Here is a 23,145-nt window from a genome sequence, read left to right on the forward strand (position 1 = left end):
CACAGAGCATGTGTGTGTGACCCTTGGCGCTACGTGGCACATCCTAATGATGGATATCCTGCGCAGACAGACCTAGGGCCACCCAGCCCAACATTTGTCTTGTGCTGGAGGCTGGCTAATGAAAAGACAGTCTGGAATGAAGACAGAGGCAGAAGGAAAGTAGATTAAATGAAAGCTTTGGTTCAATAATGTACTGAATCCATCTTGATGCTTGCTCTGACCTTCACATGATGTGCACGGAGCCTGGGAGTCCTTTTACAATCGATCATGTGAGGTTACTGATGGGTTAATGATTGTATTTATGCTTTAACTGTCACACGATCCTGGATTTGTCCTGTCTTAAACAGACATATAATCATTTTAAGCAGAAAAGCTAACAAAATCATGATTGTGCCTGATAGCGATTTGATGTAATAGGCTTTCAATTAACAGAAACATTAACTGTGAGAGAAGCCGTCGCCCGAACTGCTAATTGTTTTCAAACATGCTTGATGAATGAATTCCATTAACATTTGCCACATTCTCTCATTCGCTATTAATGATGTCATTAAAGATTCAGCAATCGCTACTCAGATTGAAAATGATCAGAAAATATCAGCTGAAAATATCTCTTTAACCAACGACAACTTTTATGAATGACAGCACTGGATTAGCAATATTCTGTCTGACATTTGCATTAGTGACAGACTCACAGCACCATTCAGTGAATGATATTAATTTAACAGCAGGAGTGGAAGTAAGTGAGTACAAATATTCAAATTAGTAGTAAGTAGTTTTTTGGGGTACTTTTATGAGTAGATTTTCATGTCTGTACTTTTACCTGCACTTCAGTGTGTATTACACTATGTAATCTATTAAGTTACTTTTAAAATCATAATTGAGTACTGAGTAGAATTTGAATTGATATCCAAACCTTTCGTCTGCATTGTTGTAGCCAGGTGATCTGATCTGTTTGTTGAATAAGGGAACTTAGTCTTAAAATGAGAAGGAAAAAAAGACAAAAACCTCCAGAAAAAAAATAGAAAATGACAAATAACGTGTTTTGAATTTTATAAATTGATGATTAATCGATTACTAGTGTTTTCAAGAAAGAAAGAAAGAAAATCCACAAAAGTTGCAACCCTAGTTTGCAGAGGCGAGTGACTACTGAACACAACAGAGAGTGCATTAAACATCAACGGTTAAAAAGTAACTAATACTCTGAGTCGTTTTTGAGACGAATACTTTGTAATTTTACTTAAGCATATTTCTAACACCAGTACTTTTACTTGTAATTGAGTAGTATTTTAGCAGTGTAACAGGACTTGCACTTGAGTACAGATTTTCAGTTCTCTTCCCACCACTGTTTAACACTAATATTAGTTTAATCAGGCCTGGAGGTAACGGATTATATATAACAGGATTACTTAATCTAGATACAGAAAAGGCTGAGGGATTAGTGGGGATTATTAGGAGGATTATAATTTTAAAATACAGAAAGATATACTACTATGCACACTGCACACACAGTTGCCAATTAATTAAAATGGGCTCTTGTGAAAAAATGTGTCACTGGGTGGACATTTTGCCATTTTTTTGTCTTTAAATCAATTAATCAATCAATAAATTGCACACAACAAACTAATAAACCTAACAATGAACATAAAACATTTAGAGCTGCAAAGATTAATCTGATATTAATAGACAATTAAATTAAACTGCACCTATTTTGATAATGGAGTCATCATTTTGAGTCGGTTTTTATTTTAAAAGAAGGGCAGAATTCTCAGATTTCAGCTTCTTAAATGTGAATATTTTCTGGTTTCTTTATTCCTGTCTGACAATAAACAGTCCCCTCAATTATATTTCTGAGCTGTGAACAAAACAAGACATTTCATCTGGACAATCAATAAACGATTACTTGATTAATCGTGGCGGTTCTAGATTAAAGAGTTATTCATAGGATCAGAGGAAGCCGATCACGTGTTCTTTTCCCAGGTCATAATCTAAGACGATGTAGATGAAGTGTGTTAATTAGAGTCTATATTCTTTTCCCTTTGTCTGTCTTTTCAACTATGCTTCATATCTGCATTGTACTCAGTTAATTTATTCCAGTCGCCCAGAGACATGATGGTTTTAAGATAAGCAAATCTGACTTAATCATAAAACTGACATGTTGTCATGGAAACCATTGTAACATCTGATGATTTCCTTAGGTAAGGAAATGGGCTTGATGGATCACAGCGGGATGGGTGGCAGCGCAGTGAGCAGGCTTTAAGCCCTAATACACTGCACAAGGTGCAAGGTCTTATCACATTTAGTCACTCTGTGATCCTGATAATAGATCAGTGTGAGACCACAGCAGAGAGCAGATAGATCCACACGCTTCATTTTCAACACAATGCTCCAGCCCTTGGAGCGTCATCAGGTTTACTGGACGTCCTGCAGGGTGGACTGACAAACCTTTAAATCTCACGCCAAAGAGACAGAATCAACTCCATGATGTGAACTTTTACAGTGCACTTTCAATTGAGCAAAACTCTTCTGTTGAGCACAGTATATTATACAGTGTTTGTGATACACGTGGAAACTTATTATACATTATTAAGTACTTGTATACTTGATAATGGGTAGGCTGTCTGCTACTCGTGACTGTGGTTTAGTACTTCAGTGCACTTGAATACACTTATGGTTCAGTTTACTGTACTTATCTTTCCTTTATTTCTGTAGACACCTCTGTGTGAATTTCCACTAAGTCACATTGTTCAAATGTTGCCATAGCTACCTGCTTGAAGCCTGAAGTGAGAGGCGAAGGATATAACATACTGCTTTCCAGTGAGGGCTTGCAATGTAATATGTTGTGCTGCAGGTTTTCAAATATGAACACTGGCGGAATATACAGTATATATTACTTTAACACAAATACAGTACTTCAGTAGAATTTTCATTTACTTTCCATTTTATGCTACTTTATACTTCTGTTTGATACTACTGTTATGACGCCTAGCTTGTGGTGGGAAAGGGAATGCAACATCAGTTGTAAATGGTAAAATAAAGTTATTTATTTAACAGTGTTGCAAAATTGACAAACGATAAAAAAAGGAAAATGGCAAAGAGGGAAAAGGACTATGGGTGCAGCTCAACTCAACAAAAGAAAACAAAAGGAGGACTCACAAAAAGAGGAGCTAACCACTGGCTAAAAGTAATAAATAAACATAGCCTCAAAACTGTAAAAACCCTGTCTAACTAACTTACCTTGGTAAAAACAGTTTTTAGACCTAAAGCCTGACCCAGTCCTTTTATACAACAACAAAGTGTCTAATGCTACACAAAACATGTTACTCTAATCGACATACACAAGAAACAACACTGAGAGGCACAACTGCCAAGCTGAATGTCAGAATGTAAACCACCCAGACAGACGCTCTCGCCAAACTTATACAGTATTGCTCCCCCCGAGCTGATTGGTGGTCTGGAGTAGGACCGTACCAATTGGTAGATCGGACATGACAGGAGTGGGAAGGTGGGGTAGGCCACGCCCACCCCAGCTGGAGCCAAATACAGGCCGGGGTCCACACACTGTAATCAACATAGACATGGCAAGAGCAAAAAGGAGAGCATGGCGGTGGCCGTAACACAAGTAGATACCCGCATTTTTAAAACATGACAGTAGTCTTTTTTTTTTTTTTTTTAGAGTGTCCTAGGCACCAGAGGTACCAGGGATGCAATTCTTCTGGACATGACAGGAACGGCATAAACACTAACAAGTGCTGTAGTCTACTGTTAAATGCCAACAGAAGGAGAAGAACACCTACCAGAGCTGAACAACAACAGCTACATGTGTAAGATAACAACATGTGCAGCTGCAGCAACAGCTTCGCTTCAACTCATCTTAAAGAAAAAGTAGTGATGTGCAGACCAACCCAGTTACCCCACACAGCAGGCAGGTTTGGACTGACTCTCTAGAAAATATTACAGTTTAGGATGGGTGGGTCAAATGTGTGGTTGGAGTAGTGACTTCCAGAAACATAGTGTGTAATAGTCCTCCTTCTACGCCCCCTTCCCCCATCAAACACACACTCGCTGGCTGCAGCGGTGAACTCAGCGGCGCATCCCGTGCGCTCTGTCAGCTCAGTTAATCACTGCACAACAAAATAGGTTAAATCCTGTAAGTACAGACCTACAGATGTGTGTACTACAATTCTGTTAAAATAACTGTTAAACTAAGTGTTAAAATAAGAAGGGAAGAAGAGGAAGAGAATGAAAGAAAAAGCTACAGACACTTTCTCTAAGCAGGGATCACTTTTGCATTATTTTCCAGACATGACAACATGCTCCCCTGACAGTGATTTGTGGCAGGCTCAGTAAAACACCCCCTCAGTTTTTTGTCCTCAAACAAGCAACAATACAACCAATTTTATTCTTGTTTTAGTGATTTCCATGTATCAAATTATGAACCAAATCGTGGAAATTCAGTAGCATTGTTACTGACTACTAATTTTCTGTGAACCAACTTTTTGACATCCCTTCTACATTTCAGACAGAAATATTATACTATTTACTTTACATTTATTTCACAGATGTAATTACTTGTTATTTTTGACATTAAAAAATATGATATGCTCATGGAATATGATGTTATTCTAAGCTGCTATACAAAGTATTGTGGTGCTAATTGACTCCATAGCTGATTAATTACAACATTAAAATGCTCTTAAATGCATTTGTTAGTGATAAAAACAGAATTATAGTAATAATATTATAATATAATATTCTATAATAATAAAATACTTTGAAAGGAGCCAGTCTGTGTAATGAATACTTTTACTTCCGATACTTTAAGTACATTATGCTTATAAAACTTACTTGTTATTTAAGTAACATTTTAAATTCAGGACTTTTACTTGTAATGGAGTATTTTTAGGCTACAGTATTTCTACTTTTAGTTAAGTAAAGAAGTACCACATCTTCCACCTCTGTATATAAACAGTAATCATGGCACACTTGTAAAAATTTGTAAAAATGTATTTAGACTCGTATCTAAAGCCCTGGTTACTGACAATAATAAACTGCAATATTAATAACTACAATGTTTATTAAATGTAATAAGGGCCAAAAATAGTTAAATATTAAATAATATCAATATGTAGCTGCTATTTGTTAACACGTGTTAACACAATTTTTTAAATAAAAAAAGTAGAAATTCTCTGATTTCAGCTTCTTAAATGTGAATATTTTCTGGTTTCTTTACTCCTCTCTGATAGCACATGAAATATTTTTGAGTTGTGGACAAAACAAGACATCTGAGGATGTCATCTTGAGCTTTAATCAAGATTTTTCACCATTTTCTGGCATTTTATGGACCAAACTAATCAATTAATTGAGAAAATAATTGACTGATTAATTGATGATAAAAAATAATTGATATTTGATATTAGGCTACACAATTTCACCATATTTTATACTGAAGCAATCCAAAAGTAAAAGAAAGTAATAACGTTACATTACTTTAATATTGTGATACTTTAAAGTAAACCTCCCAGCCCTGCCTCTGTGTGGACACACACATGTATCTAGATGCAAGACAGTCGGGTGTTTGAAAAATGTTTGTTTTGTGTCTCTTTGTTGTCCTCTGATTGACTTTCCAACATGAAATATTAAAAGTCATTTCACACAGAGGCTCTGTCCTGTTATGACAGAACCTTTATCATTTTTTCTGCAGCTGCTGCACTTCACTTTCACTATGTTTGAATTGTCCTTCAGTCCTTCAGCCAGCACTGTCGTCCAACACTACTTTTGCGGATTAAAAAACATCAGTGAATGTTAAACACTCCAGATTTGCTTGTAAGTGGCCATTACAATGATTCTGCATGTCCTTGTCTGCTTTTCTCACACAAGCAGCTCACAAGCAGCTGTTTACAAGGGTGACAACAGTAAGGACTTGCTGTGCAGAAAGAAATAAAACCAATATAATCACCTGAAAAGTGCCAGATAAAAGATGGTGGTTTGTTGCACAGGATACTCAAAACCAAATATTTCACTTTTTCATACTGGTCACTTTTGTATCAGTTCTACAGTACATGTAGTATAGTGATAACTGTAAATAAATGCTATTGACCAGAGGTGTCGAACTCAATTTCATCCCAGGTCACATCAACATTATGGTTACCCTCAAAGGGGTTGGTAAGATTATACAAACATATCTAAGTGTTATCATTATACATAACAGCTTCTGTATTCAATTATTACTAGGTTTAGTATAATAACTTACTAATAAATAACCAATTCTCAAAAAATAAGTTCAGGAAAAACTCAAGGTGTAACATTCGGGTTTTCATCATGTCATTTCCTGTTTTATTTTGTAACTCTACCTCTTGTGTCTTTTCAGTTTCCTGTGTTTTCCCGCCTCTCATCAACCACACCTGCGGCCACTTACTCACCTGCCCCTGATTACCCTCCTTGCCTTCCCTGTGTATTTATACCCCCACCAGTTCCACATGTCTTTGCCAGATTGTCTTTGTTGTCAGTGGTGCTGCTTCTTGTTTTGCTGTGTTTGGCTCCATGACTTTGTTTGGACTTTGCCTTTTTATGGGATTCTAGTTTTGTGCCTTTTTTCCTGTCTGTTTTTGTTTGCCTTTTGAACTCTAGTAAAGACAGTGATTTTTATTTGAACCTCACTTTGCCTCCTGTGTGTTCTCTGCGCCTGAGTCTCAACCTTCCAGAGCTGTTACACAAGGCAAGCAGCCATTCAAGTGTACAATTAGAATAGTCTACAATTTAAAAAAAAAAGAGAGAAAAAGAAATATACAAAGTAGAAATAAGTAATAAATTTTAAAATCAAAATGACATTAAAAGTTCACTTCATTTGCATAGACTACAAGAAAGCTTTCAAATCAAATGTCTATTTTATTAAAAATTAAATTACAGCATTTTGCTTGGGTGCTGCTATTAGTGTTACTAGCTATAATCACTCAGCTAAGCGCCATCTAGCATATAGCATTAGCATATATTGACATCTCGTGGCTAGGAGCCTGCAGTGTGCGGATACCAAAATCCGGATGCATTCTGGGACGTGCAGTGTGGACATTGTACTTCCATAAAGCAGCATGGAATTCTGTTGCACAAATCAAATTCTTTACAAGCTCTTGTGGGCCACATAATATGAGGTGCCGGGCCAGATTTGGCCCACGGGCCTTGAGTTTGACACATGTGCCACTGACAGATATAGCAGAATCAGACTGGCTCTATGATGCAGTCATTCTCTGAGACTGGGTCAGGACCCTCAGGTGGGTCACTGGAGATTTTATTTGGGTCACCAAATAATTAAAAGACTATGGAAGAATTCTGTAAATTTATTTATATCTGCAGTATGACTACAATAAAGTATTTAAAATGTGTACATTATTTTACTGTTGAGAGGAAATAAAAACAATGAGCCTGTTAACTCATCCTAAATGAATGTATTTCTCATTCCAAAAATATTTAACATTTGTTTTCAATGACTCATGTCAAGATGATAGCGGAAATGTGAGTGAACATGGTCAAGAACATTCATGTATGCAGAAATAAACTCTGTGGCCTATAGGAACTGCAGTTTGTATTTTTGAAAAGTTAGTTCCATGAAAAAAGTTTAGCAAACTCTGTTCTAGCTTGTCCTAAAACAATACTTACATGGCACATCACTGTAATACTTCCTCCTGTCTAATATATGGTCATGACGAGAAGGTTAATTACAAAGAAAGTGTGGGGTGATGAGGAACAAAATGCACAGTACATAGACAATCTGTGTCACAATGCATTCTTTAGTGTCTTTTTTGTGTTTCTTTGCAGAGCTGCAGTGGAGGGACAGTGACACAGACGGTGAATTTTGTACTAAAAAAGATTTTGGATTACACTTGGATACACTTGATTTGTGTCACTCAGTGAAGCCCTGTATTAAAGGAATAATCTCTCAGATTTATCATTTAATTAAATGTCTGTTAAGTCACTGTCTATCTGTGAATGAAGTCATACCATAGTTTGTATTCCAGGGGACCTCGGCTCCACTGAAAAGAACATTGGCTCCCCTGAAAGCCTACTTTGAACCATTCAGGGGAATCTCTACAGCATTATCCTTTTACAGTGTTAAACATTATAATTTATTTTCTGTACATTATGGTTCCTGAACTAAAGAATAATAGCAAAAAATGTTCATGTGGTGTGTTTATTCAAGCGTAGTCTCCACTAATAAACGTGTATGCAGTTTGTTGTGTGCCACTGCAGCAGCCACAGTGTCCAGGGTTCGACATAGAGCGGAGGAGATTGATAGATGGACAGACTGTTTGGTTTCTTTGCCTTCTTGCCTTTCGTGGGTTGTTAATGGAACTTTTGGCCCTAATTCCATTTTTATCACATTGTAGCGATCCACAGACAGAAAGGACAGTCACTCAGAGACATAGAGGGCTGCAAGATGCAAAAAACCTGCAAATGACCATGCTGATGTGTGCTTCCATATAACTGTGCAAGTGAGCTGTTTTCATAGTGGCACACACCATAAAATAGAGCCACTGTTTAATGCAAACCCTTGGTAACACAATGGTTTTTGAGCCTATGGCCCACTATAGCAATATTTACATATTTGCAGTATTCTGAAGTGGGTGTCTGTGGCAACATTCCCAGGAAAAATGCTAAAGTAAGTTACTGCTACTGTTAGGCAATCTGAAAAATTCAAATTGCTCACATTGAAAGTATTTGACGGGAGAAACAACAGTTGACTTTGACAATGAACAGGCTTGAAGAGTAAAGGATTACATGTAATAGGGATCACATGATTAGGACACTAAAAAAATAAATATAATAGATATAAAGAACACTACACCGAACAAGGTGTACTCACAGCTGGAGAAGATGAGCGGACAGGAGTGTTCATCCATTGGAAAGTTGTGTAGCTGCAGCTGGCATTCTGCGTTTATTGTCAGCCTGAAAAAAAAAAACAGTAGAACAGTTTCTGAAACTCTCTCCTCTACAGAATGTAATACAAATCCAATTCACATAAATATATGCTTTCAAAATATCACAGCTATGAAAGTAATTTGTTTTAGATTATTTAAAAAAAGAGGCAGGATGATAATGTGGGCATGAATGCATTAGTACATGCTAATTTTGATTAAAAAAAAACAACCTCTCAGCCTCGAGTAGGGCAGCAATTTTTAACTAGTAGTCATCAACCCAGAGTGTGGAGAGTCAAGGACCATAATCAGTTAGCATGAGACAGCTGTAAGTACATGTGCTACAGCAGCACAATCTGCCCTCCGCAGCTAATTTTTCTACAGTTTAATTCTTGATTTCCCCTCCATTTGTAGTCAGTTTTGACTTTTCTTCTGATCAGCAAGTGTTAGTAAAGCACCAAGAAAAGTAATTTATTTATATAGCACCTTTAAGAACTGTTTACAAAGTGCATGGACAGACAAAGCAAAGGCAGGATAGTCATAAGGCAACAGAAAGCCAAAAAAGCAAGATAAAATGAAGGTAAAATTAAGATAAAGTTAAAACAAGAAGGCAAAAGTTAGCAAGCAAAAAAATACTAAATGTCAGTATAAATGAATACAATATCGACATATGTATATGTACGCATACATACATACATACAAATACATAGATATATACAGTGTTGTGCATGAACATGCTGAAAGAGTGGTGTTCATTGAATGGGCCCATATTTTTGGTGAACAGTGAACTGAATGATTCAGTTTGCAGTTAATGAACATGAATGTGAGCGTCATTCACTTCTGAGAGAGATAACAGCGCTCATATCCTCAGCTGGTTAAAAAAAATGTGACTGCAGCAGAGAGAGAGAAAGAGTGTGTGTGTGCACTAATATGATCAAAAACTTTCTTTGATCACGCAGCTTCATGTTTCTCTATAATTCTGTGGTTTATCAGTGAAGTGTATGAACTACACTGCAGGCTGGAGTCTGTTAACAGGGATGTATGCTCATGTTTAAACATCTGTATCTATGGCAACACATTTCTGCCAATATGATAGAAAAAAGAAGATCCTGTAAATTATTATGATGAGAATGAAATTAAATTTAAAATGACAATGCTCATAAATTGCTATAGCTATAATTTAGGGCATTTTCATTGACGTAACTGCAAAAAAAGATCAGATTGTGATGTTTATTGCAACTTCATCAGTATCTGCTGCCATTCCTTCGAAACACAGCTCTGCTCGCTCACCAGAGCAGCTCCAGTCTGCTAAAGCCTGTCTGTGGCACAGTAGCCCTCAGTGTTGATAGGCTATCACTCATGACGTGTGACCAATCAGTGCTGTAGGTGGGACACTGAGCTAGACTGCAGACAGAGCGAGGTGGCTGCATCGGAGCCTTAATTTTATTGGAAGCTGAATCACGAAAAAAAGAAAAAAAAAATCTGATGATTATAAAAACGCTAAATATCAGAGCCGATAATTGGCCAGGCTGATCAGTTAGGAAGATAATTGTTAGTTGCATCCTTGGCAACTGTAGATTTGTGGTTCCCAAACTTTTTCTGACAGGCGCCAAAAAAAGTTTGTGCTCCCCACCCAACAATTTTTTAATCAGTCATTTTGGGATGAAACTAATAAAAAGAGATTCAAAAGTTTTAATGAAATAAAGGTAAGCATGATAGAATCAGCAAACTATTGCTTGTTTATTTCCACTACATAAATCACATTCATTCAACTTTGTTCCACTCTTTATTTCTCTGGTCCACCATGTCCCCCCTGCAGTGGCTCTGCACCCCCCAGCTGGGCCTGCCCCCGAATATTTAGAACTATAAATTTAACATATTGTAAATAGATTTTTTCCTAGTATACATAGTTGTTCTCACAGCTACCTTGCATTAAAAGAAATACAGTTTCTATGTGAGCAGTAATATTAATTGAAAAATGAAGGTGGACTTGTATGACTTTTACGAGCCTTCAGTGAGCTGTAATTCATAAAACTCATAACAGACACAGTGACGAGTCACTGACTGTGTTCACTCTGTGGACTGAGAAACACTGGTGTGGTGAGACAATGTACAACTTGATTGTTCCCACTGCTTTGCTACCATGTGTACGTCCACAATGATGATGTATCAACAAACATATTTTAACCACACAACATATCATCGTGGGGAAAATACGTACGTGCTGTCCCTTCAGATGAGACAAACGTGAAGAAGTAATTATACAGCCAATATGTTTCTGACCCTCAAATATAAACCAGTTAAAGAAAGCAGGTAAGATGTCGTCTCTGTGGGAAAAGAGGCTACAGGCCTGACCTCTTTAAACATGATGGAATATACACATTAGCTTTTATTCACAAGGTTGAAAATAAGTCTGATGCTTTAATAAATCCAGAATTTGTTCCAATGAACCTACCAGGGTTAAGAGGTATAAAAAATGTAATTTGATAGAGTTACTAATAATCTGTTTAAAAATGTAGTCAGTAACATAATCCAAGTACCACAATATGAAAGTTTTACCAACTGAGCTATACAGGCACTCCGAAAAGTAACGTCATTTTTGGATTACCTCAATATAAAATATGGTGATATTGTTTAGCCTAATAGTGTCGTCATTATATTAGGCTAAATTCAGTTTACTGTCAGAGAGGAGTAAAGAAACCAGAAAATATTCACCTTTAAGAGGCTGAAACTTCAGAGAAATGTGACTTTTTGATTGATTAAAATGGCTCAAATGATTAATTGATTAATTAATCCTGTCACAGTCTTGTCACATGTTGATCAGTGTTTCATAAAACCAAGACGATGTCCTCAAATGTCTTGTTTTGTCCACAACCAAGAATATGCCGTTTACTGTCAGAGAGGAGTAAAGAAACCAGTAAAAGATGATTTTTTAAATGGAAAAAAAAAGACTCAAAACCATTAATTGATTACCAAAAGAGATGCAGATTAATTTAAGCTGATTAATAATATATTAATCGGTTGCAGCTGCAGGTGTTTTATGTTCTTTGTTAGGTTTATTAGTTTGTCCAGCTGTTCTCTCCTGTTGTTGTGCATAATTTATTGAGTGATTGATTAATTCAAGGGCAAAAAATTGTGAAATTTCCTGCCAGTGAAGCATTTTTTTCACTGCATGCCATGATAATGAATTGGCAGCTGCGTGTGCACTGCGCATAGTAGTATATCATTCCCTTCAAAAATAAGAGAAAAATACGTTTGTGGATTATACATGTAATGTCCAGGGTGGACACATGAGAGGAAAAAGAAGAAGAAAGTGGAGAAAGAAAAAAATCTGTAATGTCATTCTGGTGTGATCTTTAAACCTCATTAAAGCATGGAAATGGGACAATACCATGCATGTGGGAGAGGCATGGATATCACAAAATGTCATCTCTGTTTACTGCAGCCAAGCCAATGCACAATTAATAGCCAATGACATTTCATTGTCTTTCTCTCATGCCATCAACGGATATTACTCCTCAAAGTTTGCACGCTGAATACTCAATATCAATAGAAGTGCATGAGGGAGGATCTGGCTGGCCTTTGTTTGTGACTTGACTTGCTCATGGACAGGGGGTTACTTTTTTGTTCTTAGCGGAAATGTGCTCGCTTCATGTGGATTGTGAATGTTTTACAGCCTGACATGAATTTAAAAAAGCCACAGGAAAAAAAAAACTGCAACAGCGCTCGACTAAATCTACCTTCCACCTTTAATACAGTCTAAAAAAATGCAAAAATGCCCTTTAACACTGTCAATTAAAAATCTGGAGATGTGTCACAACATAAGGACACTGCCAAAAAAGATTGAGGACAGTCTAGAGATGCCTATTACTGAAGGAGCAGTTTATATTAATGTCGAGTGCTCCAATTACAAAGAGTGCTTTAGGGCACGAGGGTGGCTGCCTTGGTAAATTGGTCTTAAAGCTCAAGCAGGCAATTTGCACTTACAAACGGTAATGACAGGGGCTAATTGCTTTTGCAAGCTGCTCTTTTTGGGGAATGTTTGCAAATTATTTTGCATAAATTTCTGATTGAATATGACTGCTGAAGTCTGATTTAATACAGTGCAAAGTGACGGAGTGATTGATAAACCCAGAGGGAAGTTTAAATGGTCACACAGCACAAAGGACATGGAGATTCAGGGAGGTAATTATAGGAGCCATGCTAAGAAATATCCCATAAATCACACTGTACGTTTACTGTGACTAAAAGTTCAGGAGCACAGAGGGAACCAAGCAGCAGGGGTGGGAGGGTTACTTCAAAAATGTATTCAGATACAAGTACTGATTACCTGTTAAAAATGCTTTCAGCAACATAATCCAATTTCACAGTGTAACTTGATTACTGTCCATTACTTTTGGATTACCACTAACGTTAGCATTTGGTCTGTGTAGCTAACATTCATTCATGCATTTTCTGTAACCGTGAAGGGTCGCGGGGGGGTTGAGTCTATCCCAGCTGACATTGGGCGAGAGGCGGGGTTCACCCTGGACAAGTCGCCAGTTCATCGCAGGGCTGACACATAGAGACAGACAACCACTCACACTCACATTCACACCTACAGGCAATTTAGAATCACCAATTAACCTAGCATGCATGTCTTTGGACTGTGGGAAGAACCCAGAGAACCCGGAGAGAACCCACGCAGACACGGGGAGAACATGCAAACTCCGCACAGAAAGGCCCTGGGATTCAAACTCAGGATGTTTAGCATGTTTCTTTAGATTAGATGTTGAAACAAGATAATGGCTAAAAAAATTGCACCCATAACAATCTCTGCTTTTACAAAATGTAACTGTAATCTGATTACATTTTATTTCTTGTAACAGAATTTTTTGTAATAGAATACAGTTACCTTTTTTGGAAACCCAAATACCTAATCCCGTTACATGTAGTCTGTTTCTCCCCAATCCTGCCAAGAAATCCCATAATTCTCCACACCATATTAGCCTTGTTGCTGTGTTCCACTTCCATACTGTATCCTAAAACTCTTGACATCTTTGTCCTGTTTTCTGTGTTTACCTTAAGGTGTAAAGTATCTTCCCATCGTTCCATATTCTGAGCAGCTGGTTGGGCATTGTAATCCAGTGGGAATCTGCATTCTTGGAGTTTCTGAAGATGGTATCTGGGAGCCAAATAAGTCCAACCATATTGCTGTTCAGAGTCAGTTTTTTCATTGTGCTGTTGTATCTGAGTCGGCTGTCTGTCCACGTCTGGGCAAAGATGATGTCAATCTGGTATTCCTGAAAGAGAAAATCAGACAATCTTTTAATGAATACACCGTTCTGTATCATTTGATGCTGTTTCACTTCAAAAACACACAAGAACAACAGTGCTGTTCTCTGTCCATGGTAAAAGAGAGGGCTTCACCTGCTACTTGGTTTTCTTTTGAAATTGCGCTAAATAGAAGGATTATGAGTCTCAGCAACGCATCTCTGTACACCATCTATCATTCATCACTTTCACCAGCGGGAGCATTTATCATTTTATTTGTTCACTGGCCCATATGTTGAGCACAGACCTCACCTGCTACTGCTCAGTGATTTGCTTAACTCGCCATCGTGCTGACAGCAAACTCTCCAAGGCTGCAGCGCATCTGCCCGCAGTTTTAAGCTGCTGTCAGCACCTCCACAGCAACTCAATTTGTCTTGACACGTTTGAATAAAGAGTCAAAAATAATCGTCTATACCATCTGAAGCAATGTGTGGAAAAATATGGCAAGGTTAAAGCAGAGTTATACATTCATCAGCTTCATTTGTGTTATGAGACTTTGTTACAACCTCATTATGATCAACACAGTGATACAAAATGAACAAATTACAAGTCCTTAAACATATTACAAGGAGTTTTTAACCAGCCATGAAACAGTATCAGTTTAATAGAAATGACTCTATATGACTTTCATATGCAAACAAGACCATTAGTGAGAAGATCGGCTGTTTCTTTATAGTAATTCTTAATGGCTGCCATTGTGTTGGTTTCTCCTTGAAATCAGACGACACAAGTTTGTGTTTACATTTTCCCAGACAAACTCACAGCGAGCAATACATTATGAACCGGCTTTACTTTGTCATCAGCCAGGGTTTTACAATGAGAAACACCGTCTCTGCTGTCTTTACAAATACCAGACTCCACGGACAGAGAGTCGTTTTACCATGCAGGACATGGGAGTTTGTGTTTGTTTGGATTTAGTGTGACTTTGGTGTGTTAGCGCTTTTGATCGTGTCCAAACTAATCAGTAGACCAGCAACTCCCCTGCCCTGTGATGGAAAATTACCGATTCTTTTCAATGGAGTTTTGTGGCTGTGAGGAGAGCACAGACAGCGTCTTCAGTTTGCTGCCAGTAAAGACTGACTTACAGCAAAGTAAAAAGGGGAAAAAGTATAATATAAATATAGCGGACACTTTAACTGATATTAATTCGACCAGGTTAAATCAGTGTTTGTGTTAAAGCTGAGTTTGCTCAGATTGAGAGAGCAGCTGCAGCAGCAGAGAAGTTTTGTTGACCCGCATAGCAACAGACATGGATTTATAATTAGTTTGTGTAATTAATTGCATAACAAATCTCTGAGCACAAACACACCTAATTCAAACCAAGTACGGGAAAGTGTACAAAAACTCAGATGACAAAATTTGGATTAAATCTGATTTCTAATACTTTTTATAGCTTACTATTATGTACATAAGACCCTAAATTACATGGTTAGAAGGTTTAAATAAAATATGACACTTGGTGGTGCAGAGTTTTTTTTGGCGCTGTGCTGGATGTGAACTGACCCTCAGAGCTCTTTATCTGACACCTCTTGAATCCTCTATAAACATAATGATAGTTTACAGCTGTGCTCACAGCTCTGTGAGGCTGGACTTGGGCACAGCGGTGCTTTAAGCCAAATGTTAATGGAAGCATTCCATCAGCTCCAAATGACAATGCTAGCATATTGACATTTAGCATGTACATTTAATGTCCACTGCTTTAGTTTAGAGTGTTAGTGTTAGCACTAAACACAAACTATGACTGAGGCTGATGAATAGTTCTGCATGTACTTGGTCATAAACCTCAGTACTGGACTCACTGACTTGATGTTGCTGTTAGATGTTATGATGATGTGATAGATGTGACAATGTTAAAGAATCACTACAGTGATCTGAATTGTTCTTAAGAGGTGCAGGGACTTCTGTCCCAAATGTCATCGATGTACACATTGATTACTTGTTAAGATGTTTCCAGAGGTGTCAAAAGAACACACATTCTGTACTCAAGTAGAAGATACTTCTGCAACAAAAAAAGAGAAGTACTAGTGCAGGGTCTGTAATGTGCAAAAAAGATATAAAAGTAAAGTGTAAAAGTAAAATGTCACCATCTGAAGGACATTATCCCCCCCGGCTGTTTCTGTGCAAAGCTAACTGAACTTCACCTTCTCTCTGGGGTTGAGTCTCTCTCTCTGTCTGTTTCATCTTGTGTACTTTTTACTGTTTCATCTTGTTCGTTTTTCTATCTTGTTACATCCTTTTTGTCTTGTTATGTCGTTTTTCATTTTATTATGACTTTGACTTGGTTTTTGTCTGGTTACATCTTTTCTGTCCATCTTTTGATTTGTTATGTCCTTTACGTTGTTTTCTGTCTTGTGTTTTTTGTCGTTTCACCTTTTTCATCTTGTTGCATCTTTTACATTGTTTTTGTCTGGTTACCTTGATTTTAGTCTTGTTACATCTTTTATGTTGTTTTTTGTTACAGTTTTTCATCTTGTCACACTTTTAAGTACTTTTTTGTCTTGTTATGTCTTCTTTGTTACATCTTTTATGTTGTTTTTGTCTTGTCTTTTTTCATCTTTTTGATTTGTTATGTCTTTTACATTGTTTTCTGTCTAATGTCCTTTTTGTCGCATTTTTTTACTTTTATGTTATTTTCATCTTGTTGCGTTTTTTCATCTTGTTATGTCTTTTACGTAGGTTTTTTTGGTCTTATGAAGTCTTTTTTGTCTTGTTACATCTGTTGTGTGTGATATGCATTGATGAATACACAAGGAACTGTCTTGTCGATGTGTTATTGTTCTGTCCATTGAGGTTGAAATTGGTCTTGAGGTTGGGAAGGTGGCATACGATGATGCAAAATATAAAAATAAAAATACTTAAATACAGTAACAAAGTCTTTGTACTTAGTTAAATCCCACCTCTGGATGTTTCACATTCCTCATGGTGGCACTAGAAGTCATTCAAAGGGCTGACCTGAAGAGACAAACAACCATTCAGGTGTACATCCACACCTACAGGCAGTTTAGAGCTGCCAATTAAGCTAACCTGCATGTCTTTGGATTGTGGGTGAAAAACAGAACACCAGGAAGAAAGGTTTGAACCTAGAACCTTTCTGCTGTGAGGTGACAGCGCCCTTCATGAGGTAAGCATGGATAAATAAATTTACCAATAAAATTTCTGAAATAAAGCAGCGCTGCTTTCATTTAGCTAAGAGACCCCAAAACATCACAGCGCTTTGCAGAAACCTCCAGCTGCTTCATCCAGACTGCTGTCACTTAGAGCTTTGAGGCTAATCCATCCAAGTCACTGACTTGCTTTCTTTTAACAGAGGTTATCTGGCTGAGTGCTCAGCCAAGTGGATTCAGGAAAAGCAAGAAAACAGGAGCAGGAAAGTCAAGAAGGGAAACTAACTGGTAGACAGATGAGGAATTGTAGAGTCTGGAAAGTTAAAAAAAATCAGTACATGTCCAATAGGAAATAAGAGGGTCTGAAGCTGAGGAGTAAGTGCCACCATGACAGAACGCAGGGTCTCTGAAGTCTAGACCGTCTGGATCATAAACATGAACACTTCACTTATGCTTGGTTTTAAAAAATGAATGAACTGCAATGACGTTTCTTTCTTTTTATCTAAGTGAAACCACCACACCAAAGATATTCTAAAAATCACTAGAACTGGTGTTGTTTTTGCATAACATTAGGAATAGTTTGGCATTTTAGAAAATACTCTTAACTTTCTTGCAATGTCTTAGGTGAAAAGATTGATACCACTCAAGCAGCCAAGTATGTTAGCTTAGCATAAAAAATAGGGGCTTTTTGTGCAGATTGAACAGATGTTTTAGGCTGTGTTGCTGGTGATACTAGATAATGGTTTTAAGATCTCTTTTAGCCTGATGTTACCCCCACCCCCCACCCCCCTTGAAAGAAACAAACTAGTTTATTCATTTTATGTTGTGAATTCAGATGGCTTTTATTTTGGAAAAAAAACAAACAAAAAAAACACCTGTACATGGGTACCATCAGGTGTGTGAGTTCCTGATGTGGTGATTTTAGCACCTTGAGGTGTGAACTTTAAAAGTAGAAAAGCCAATATATGTTGGTCACACACACACATTTCCCAGGAGTAAATGTACATTGTCAACATACATACAGGTATGGTTGTACTTGATGCAGACACATAATGTAACTCTGAAAAAATCCAGTGACCATGTTTATTGTGTGTACATAGTAACTGGTTGGCCCCACACTACTGGAGGTTTAAAATCCTAACATATTCTAAAATCTGGTTGCACCAAACACATCAGGAGAAACTTTACAGATTATCCTCTCTCTAATCTCAAACACGCACACAGTACAAGATTTGAAAATAATGGCACAGCGCTCGCCACAGGATATTATTAAGATTACCGTGCCAGAGGGAGCACAATCTCATGTGATTTCATGGGGAACGTGATTTTGCATGATTTTGTGGTCAAACAGACGTAAACAATGGAAACAGTCAGAGCGGAACAACTCACTGTAATGAGTTAATGCTTTGTCGTGAGAACTGGAGGTGAGATTTTAGTAGTTCAAATATCTGTCAACAGTAGTATGCAAGCTAACATTACCTACAAGGGCTAGAGTTTACCGTTGCTTGGTAACACCTCTCTTTCACTTCCATACTGATGTAATCATCCAGATTTTAAATCATAAACATCAAACATGTTTGATAGTCACAATTCAGTATTGAAGATAGATCTCTGCCTGGATATTTGAATGAAATCTGTTTGAAATCACCAACATTTTGATAAGTAACTGTAATTTAATTACATATTTTCCTCCCTTCCTAATTTAATTACGTGTGTGTAGTTACTTCTCAACATTGCTGCCTAGTTTTAGCCAAGCAGTTGCCCCTATCAGCTGGTTAAGGGAAGGAGGAGTCAATAGTCAGCACACGTTATTTTTCAAGGTTTTTCAAGTTTTTTTTTTTTTTCAAAAATTGTGAATTGCAGCAACTATGGAAGGTGCTTGAGCATACAGTAATGAATGTGCACAAAACATTTTAAGGTGATACATCCAGTAGTATGCAAGATTAGATGTGGACAAGCTCCAGGCTTACGGGTGACAGAGATGATAAGCAAGACCAGTCCGTACTCTGTAATCTAACTGGCTTGAGAGTGATGCTGCCCTGGGAGCTCAGACAGCCAGAAATCTCCTCAGCACCAGTTGAGCTCTTAGGCTTCTCTTTAGCAACAATACAGATAGAGATGTACAATAAAATGAAATTAATGATAGCCTGCCCTCCTCTGAGAGCCCACACCTTCTTATGCTGCTGCCACCACCTGAAATGCGTTTGACCTTTTACCTTGTCTGCACCAGTTTGAATGGCTCACCAATTAGAATGAAGTCTATAATCAAGAGAACCACTGGGTGCTCATGACCTTTAATTGTATGGAGCTCAGGGGACTTGAAATAACTGAACATTATCCAGGATTCAATGAACAGTGAAGGAAAACTGCTACAAATCAAATAAGCTGAGCTGACGCTATCACATCTGGAAACAGTGAGCTACAGATGGAAGGTTAGAGGTAAATGTCTAATAACACACGCAAAAAAAAATTAGCTTTGTAATCTCCTATATAATTTCACATTTGAAGCAAATTATAACTATGCTGAGAGAGTATCGATCTCGCTTCCCTTCCCCGCTGCTTGCAGCTGTGTTCAGACACTCCAGCAGGCACTGCTGTGAAGAAAATAGGTCTTTCACCTCAGCTGCCTCAGAGGAGCTGCTAAATTAAGGTTGTTGATTTAGAGGAACTGTATATACTTGCGGTAAAATCAAAGACTCTGCTGTACAGTAGGAACAGACCGCATGTGTTAAATTCATTCACACTAAGGTACAGAACAAATGATCCCCTGAGACATGCAGACCAGTCACATGCTTGATGCTGCATGAAAATACCACCTATGTTGTTAAAGAGAACCTTGTTTTAGACTGAGGCATGTTCTATAAAAGTATTCTTCTGTCCACATACCTTTATTCTTTGTTCTTTATTCTGATCCCCATTAGCTTCCACCAAGTGGTTGCTAGTCTTCCTGGGGTCCTTTGGAAATTGTTTTGTCTGTGGCTGCTTTTTTAATGGTTTGGGATGGTCCCCTTAGTTCTAGTTCAATGAAAAGTACAAATACTGTTACATTGCTAAAATAATACTCAATTACAAGTAAAAGGACTAGTGTTAAAAATATACTTCAGTAAAAGTACAAAGTATTCATTGCAAAAACTACTCAGACTATTAGTTACTTTTAACCATTGGTTTAAACCACTAGGTTTACAAATTTTGTGCATTTTCCTCAACCAAAGGTTGCAAACAATCGATTAATCATTTTTAACACATAATACATTTTTTTTTTCTCAATTGGCTCCACCACAATGGAGCCACTGACTACCATGAATAAATGAATTAAATATCCATGACTACATTTCTAACTGATCCAATTCTTAATGGCGATTAATCGATCAATGATTTATTATTAACATCATCACTCTGAATCTGTGTGTGTGAGTGTGTGTGTGTGTATGTGTGTGTGTGTGTGTTTGTGTGTGTGTGCTGCTGCAGCATTTTGTTTTGTTTTTTGTTCACGTCCTGGTTTTAATTGGCCCATTTGTGATCAGATCACCTGATTGGCTTCTAAAATGCAGATGAAAGGTTTGGATATTAATTCAAATTGTGCTCTGTACTCAACTATGATTTTAAAAGTAACTAAGTATATTACACATTGTAATGAACACTTAAGTATGAGTAAAAGTACAGACTTGAAATCTTCTCATAAAAGTACAAGTACCACAAAAAACTACTTCATTACAGTAATTTGAGTATGTGTAATTAGTTACTTCCACCCCTGACTTTTTCTCCTTACATTTAAACACATGTATCTATACTTACTACTATTTAAATTTTAAAAACAGGCTCATTAGTTTAGTCTTAAAGTATTTAAAGGGGAATTATTAATTATCTTTAAAATCGCTGAACTTCTGCAGCCTAGTTTTGCATTTTACCCGTAAAACTCTAATTTTAATGTCTTTGTTTGCTTTCTGTAACTTGAAATCATCAATGAAATTTGTATGTTTTAGCACAAACAAAGTCACATTTCTCTGGACTGAGCGCTACGAGCCCTGTCATTATAATACTCAGTCCCACTAAACAGTAGAGGAGGCTGTACCAGAATCTGTTTTAAAAGTAACTGAACTGACTTTACTAAAGTTCAGCACCAGAGTAGAAATGATCTGCTCTGTCCCTTGTGATTCAATGAGGCTTTGCTTTTAAAAGACACCGGGTAGAAAGTGAAATATTTAATTCCATCACTCATCATTCTCTCCTGTCTACAAGATGTTAAGTTGTGTCGTGCTGAACAGATTTATTCTTATAATGGAATATTTCCCATCAGGCTTTAAATCATGCGGACAAATGGGAAAATTAGTCGTTATTGAAAATCTGCACATGGCTTGATGTCAACTCTGATACGTGGGGAATTATTCTGACACAGTTTACCTGGTGTTTAAAGTGACCAGAATACAAATCAGACAGCAAACGGGCTGACTAATGGCTCAGGAGGGAATAAACAGCTGGAATGTGTAGCGGCTGAAAGAGGCCACCTACCATGATGACACCACGGCTCTGCGCCGCCTGGAGAGGCGCAGCTTTTCATTTCTGTGAAAAGAGAGCGGAGGCATGTGCCACTGACCCTCCTGTCCCCTTATGCAAATAAAGCATTATTAATGTTTTTTTTTTTTTGAGAAATAAAAGGATGAAACATAATGATGTTCCCTCTTATATACCTGCATTGGATTATGTGTCTATAAAATGATGCTGTAACTGACAAACATACATTATATTTTAGGTCTTGTATTCCTTGTATTATATTGTTGTATGAATGTGTGATGTGTCAGGAAGTATTAGGAGCAACAAAGTATACAGGGGAGTAGTGGTGGATGGATGGATGGTCTTTTCTGAAATGTTAACATAAGCTGTGTTGCGTACTTCTGTATTTACACTTCCTGTTTTGAGTAAATAAGTGTGTTCATATTGATATTTACAGCCAAATGAAGTGCACAAGTACCTGGATGTTGTGCTCAAAATGGCCAAAAGGTTGAGTGTGAAAGGCTGGACACTCCTCGTCCTCAATGGTCGCCATCTTATCTATGTAGCCAAAAAGGCGGGGCTACCAAATTTGGGAACATGGCAGGTCAGGCAGCCAAAGAAGCAGCCGCAGTGACTGACTTATACAGATATAAGTCATGGAGGTAATTTTATCAGTAAGTATCATTATACTGTCAAATAGAAAATAACAATCATGCATTTTCAGTCAGTCTGAGGAGGGAGGGCCGGCCAGAGATTGACGCATATTATGGCGTATTTTTAACCTCCTGAGAAACAGAGGGGAAACAAAAGCAAACAGAACTAAAAGGACAAGCAGGTAGATGTTTTAGTGAGTGGCAGTAAAACTTTGCTGGGTTTCAGTTCGGCAACAAAGACGAAGTAGCAGTGATCAGAGATCAGCAGTTCCAGTGAGGACACAATGGCCTTTCTTGATTTGAGACAGCAAGACCCTGTTGAAATGTTTGCACTATGCAAGTGCGTACATAATGTGCAAAGTGTACTACATGACAATGTACAAACAGATTTATCTAAATTGAGACACAGCAATAGAGTGGTTTAAAAATTTGTGGTGCTGAAATTTCATTATGTTGTGTAATATAGATGAAATATTAATTTAAACCCAATCCACGATCTCTTCCTAAATATAACCAAATAGTTTTTGTGCCTAAACTTAACCAAACTGCTACTGTTCTACAACATAAACCATGTGTGTTGTGTCATGTGACTTGCCTAATGTAGTTCCATTAAGCCTGTCACTGCTGGTACTTTCCACTAGTCATATGGCCAAAAAAAAAGTCACCACCTGGATTTAA

The 23,145-nt window shown here is 37.5% G+C and overlaps 1 protein-coding gene across 5 annotated transcripts in view; it reads right to left on the reverse strand.

Moving 5' to 3' along the window:
- The window catches only part of gabrg3 (gamma-aminobutyric acid type A receptor subunit gamma3), a 76,931-nt gene that overhangs the window by 12,163 nt on the left and 41,623 nt on the right, over window positions 1-23,145 (reverse strand). For all 5 annotated transcript variants that reach the window (XM_084722139.1, XM_084722135.1, XM_084722136.1 and 2 more), the window contains 2 exons: window positions 13,968-14,188; window positions 8,855-8,937 (listed from right to left, as the gene is read on the reverse strand). In XM_084722139.1, the coding sequence (XP_084578265.1) occupies window positions 8,855-8,937; window positions 13,968-14,188 (304 nt within the window). The remainder of the gene's footprint in view (window positions 1-8,854; window positions 8,938-13,967; window positions 14,189-23,145) is intronic.

The sequence above is a fragment of the Lutjanus erythropterus genome, chromosome 7 (assembly GCF_056507025.1).
Source record: "Lutjanus erythropterus isolate fLutEry1 chromosome 7, fLutEry1.hap2, whole genome shotgun sequence".
Lineage (NCBI taxonomy): Eukaryota > Metazoa > Chordata > Actinopteri > Lutjaniformes > Lutjanidae > Lutjanus > Lutjanus erythropterus.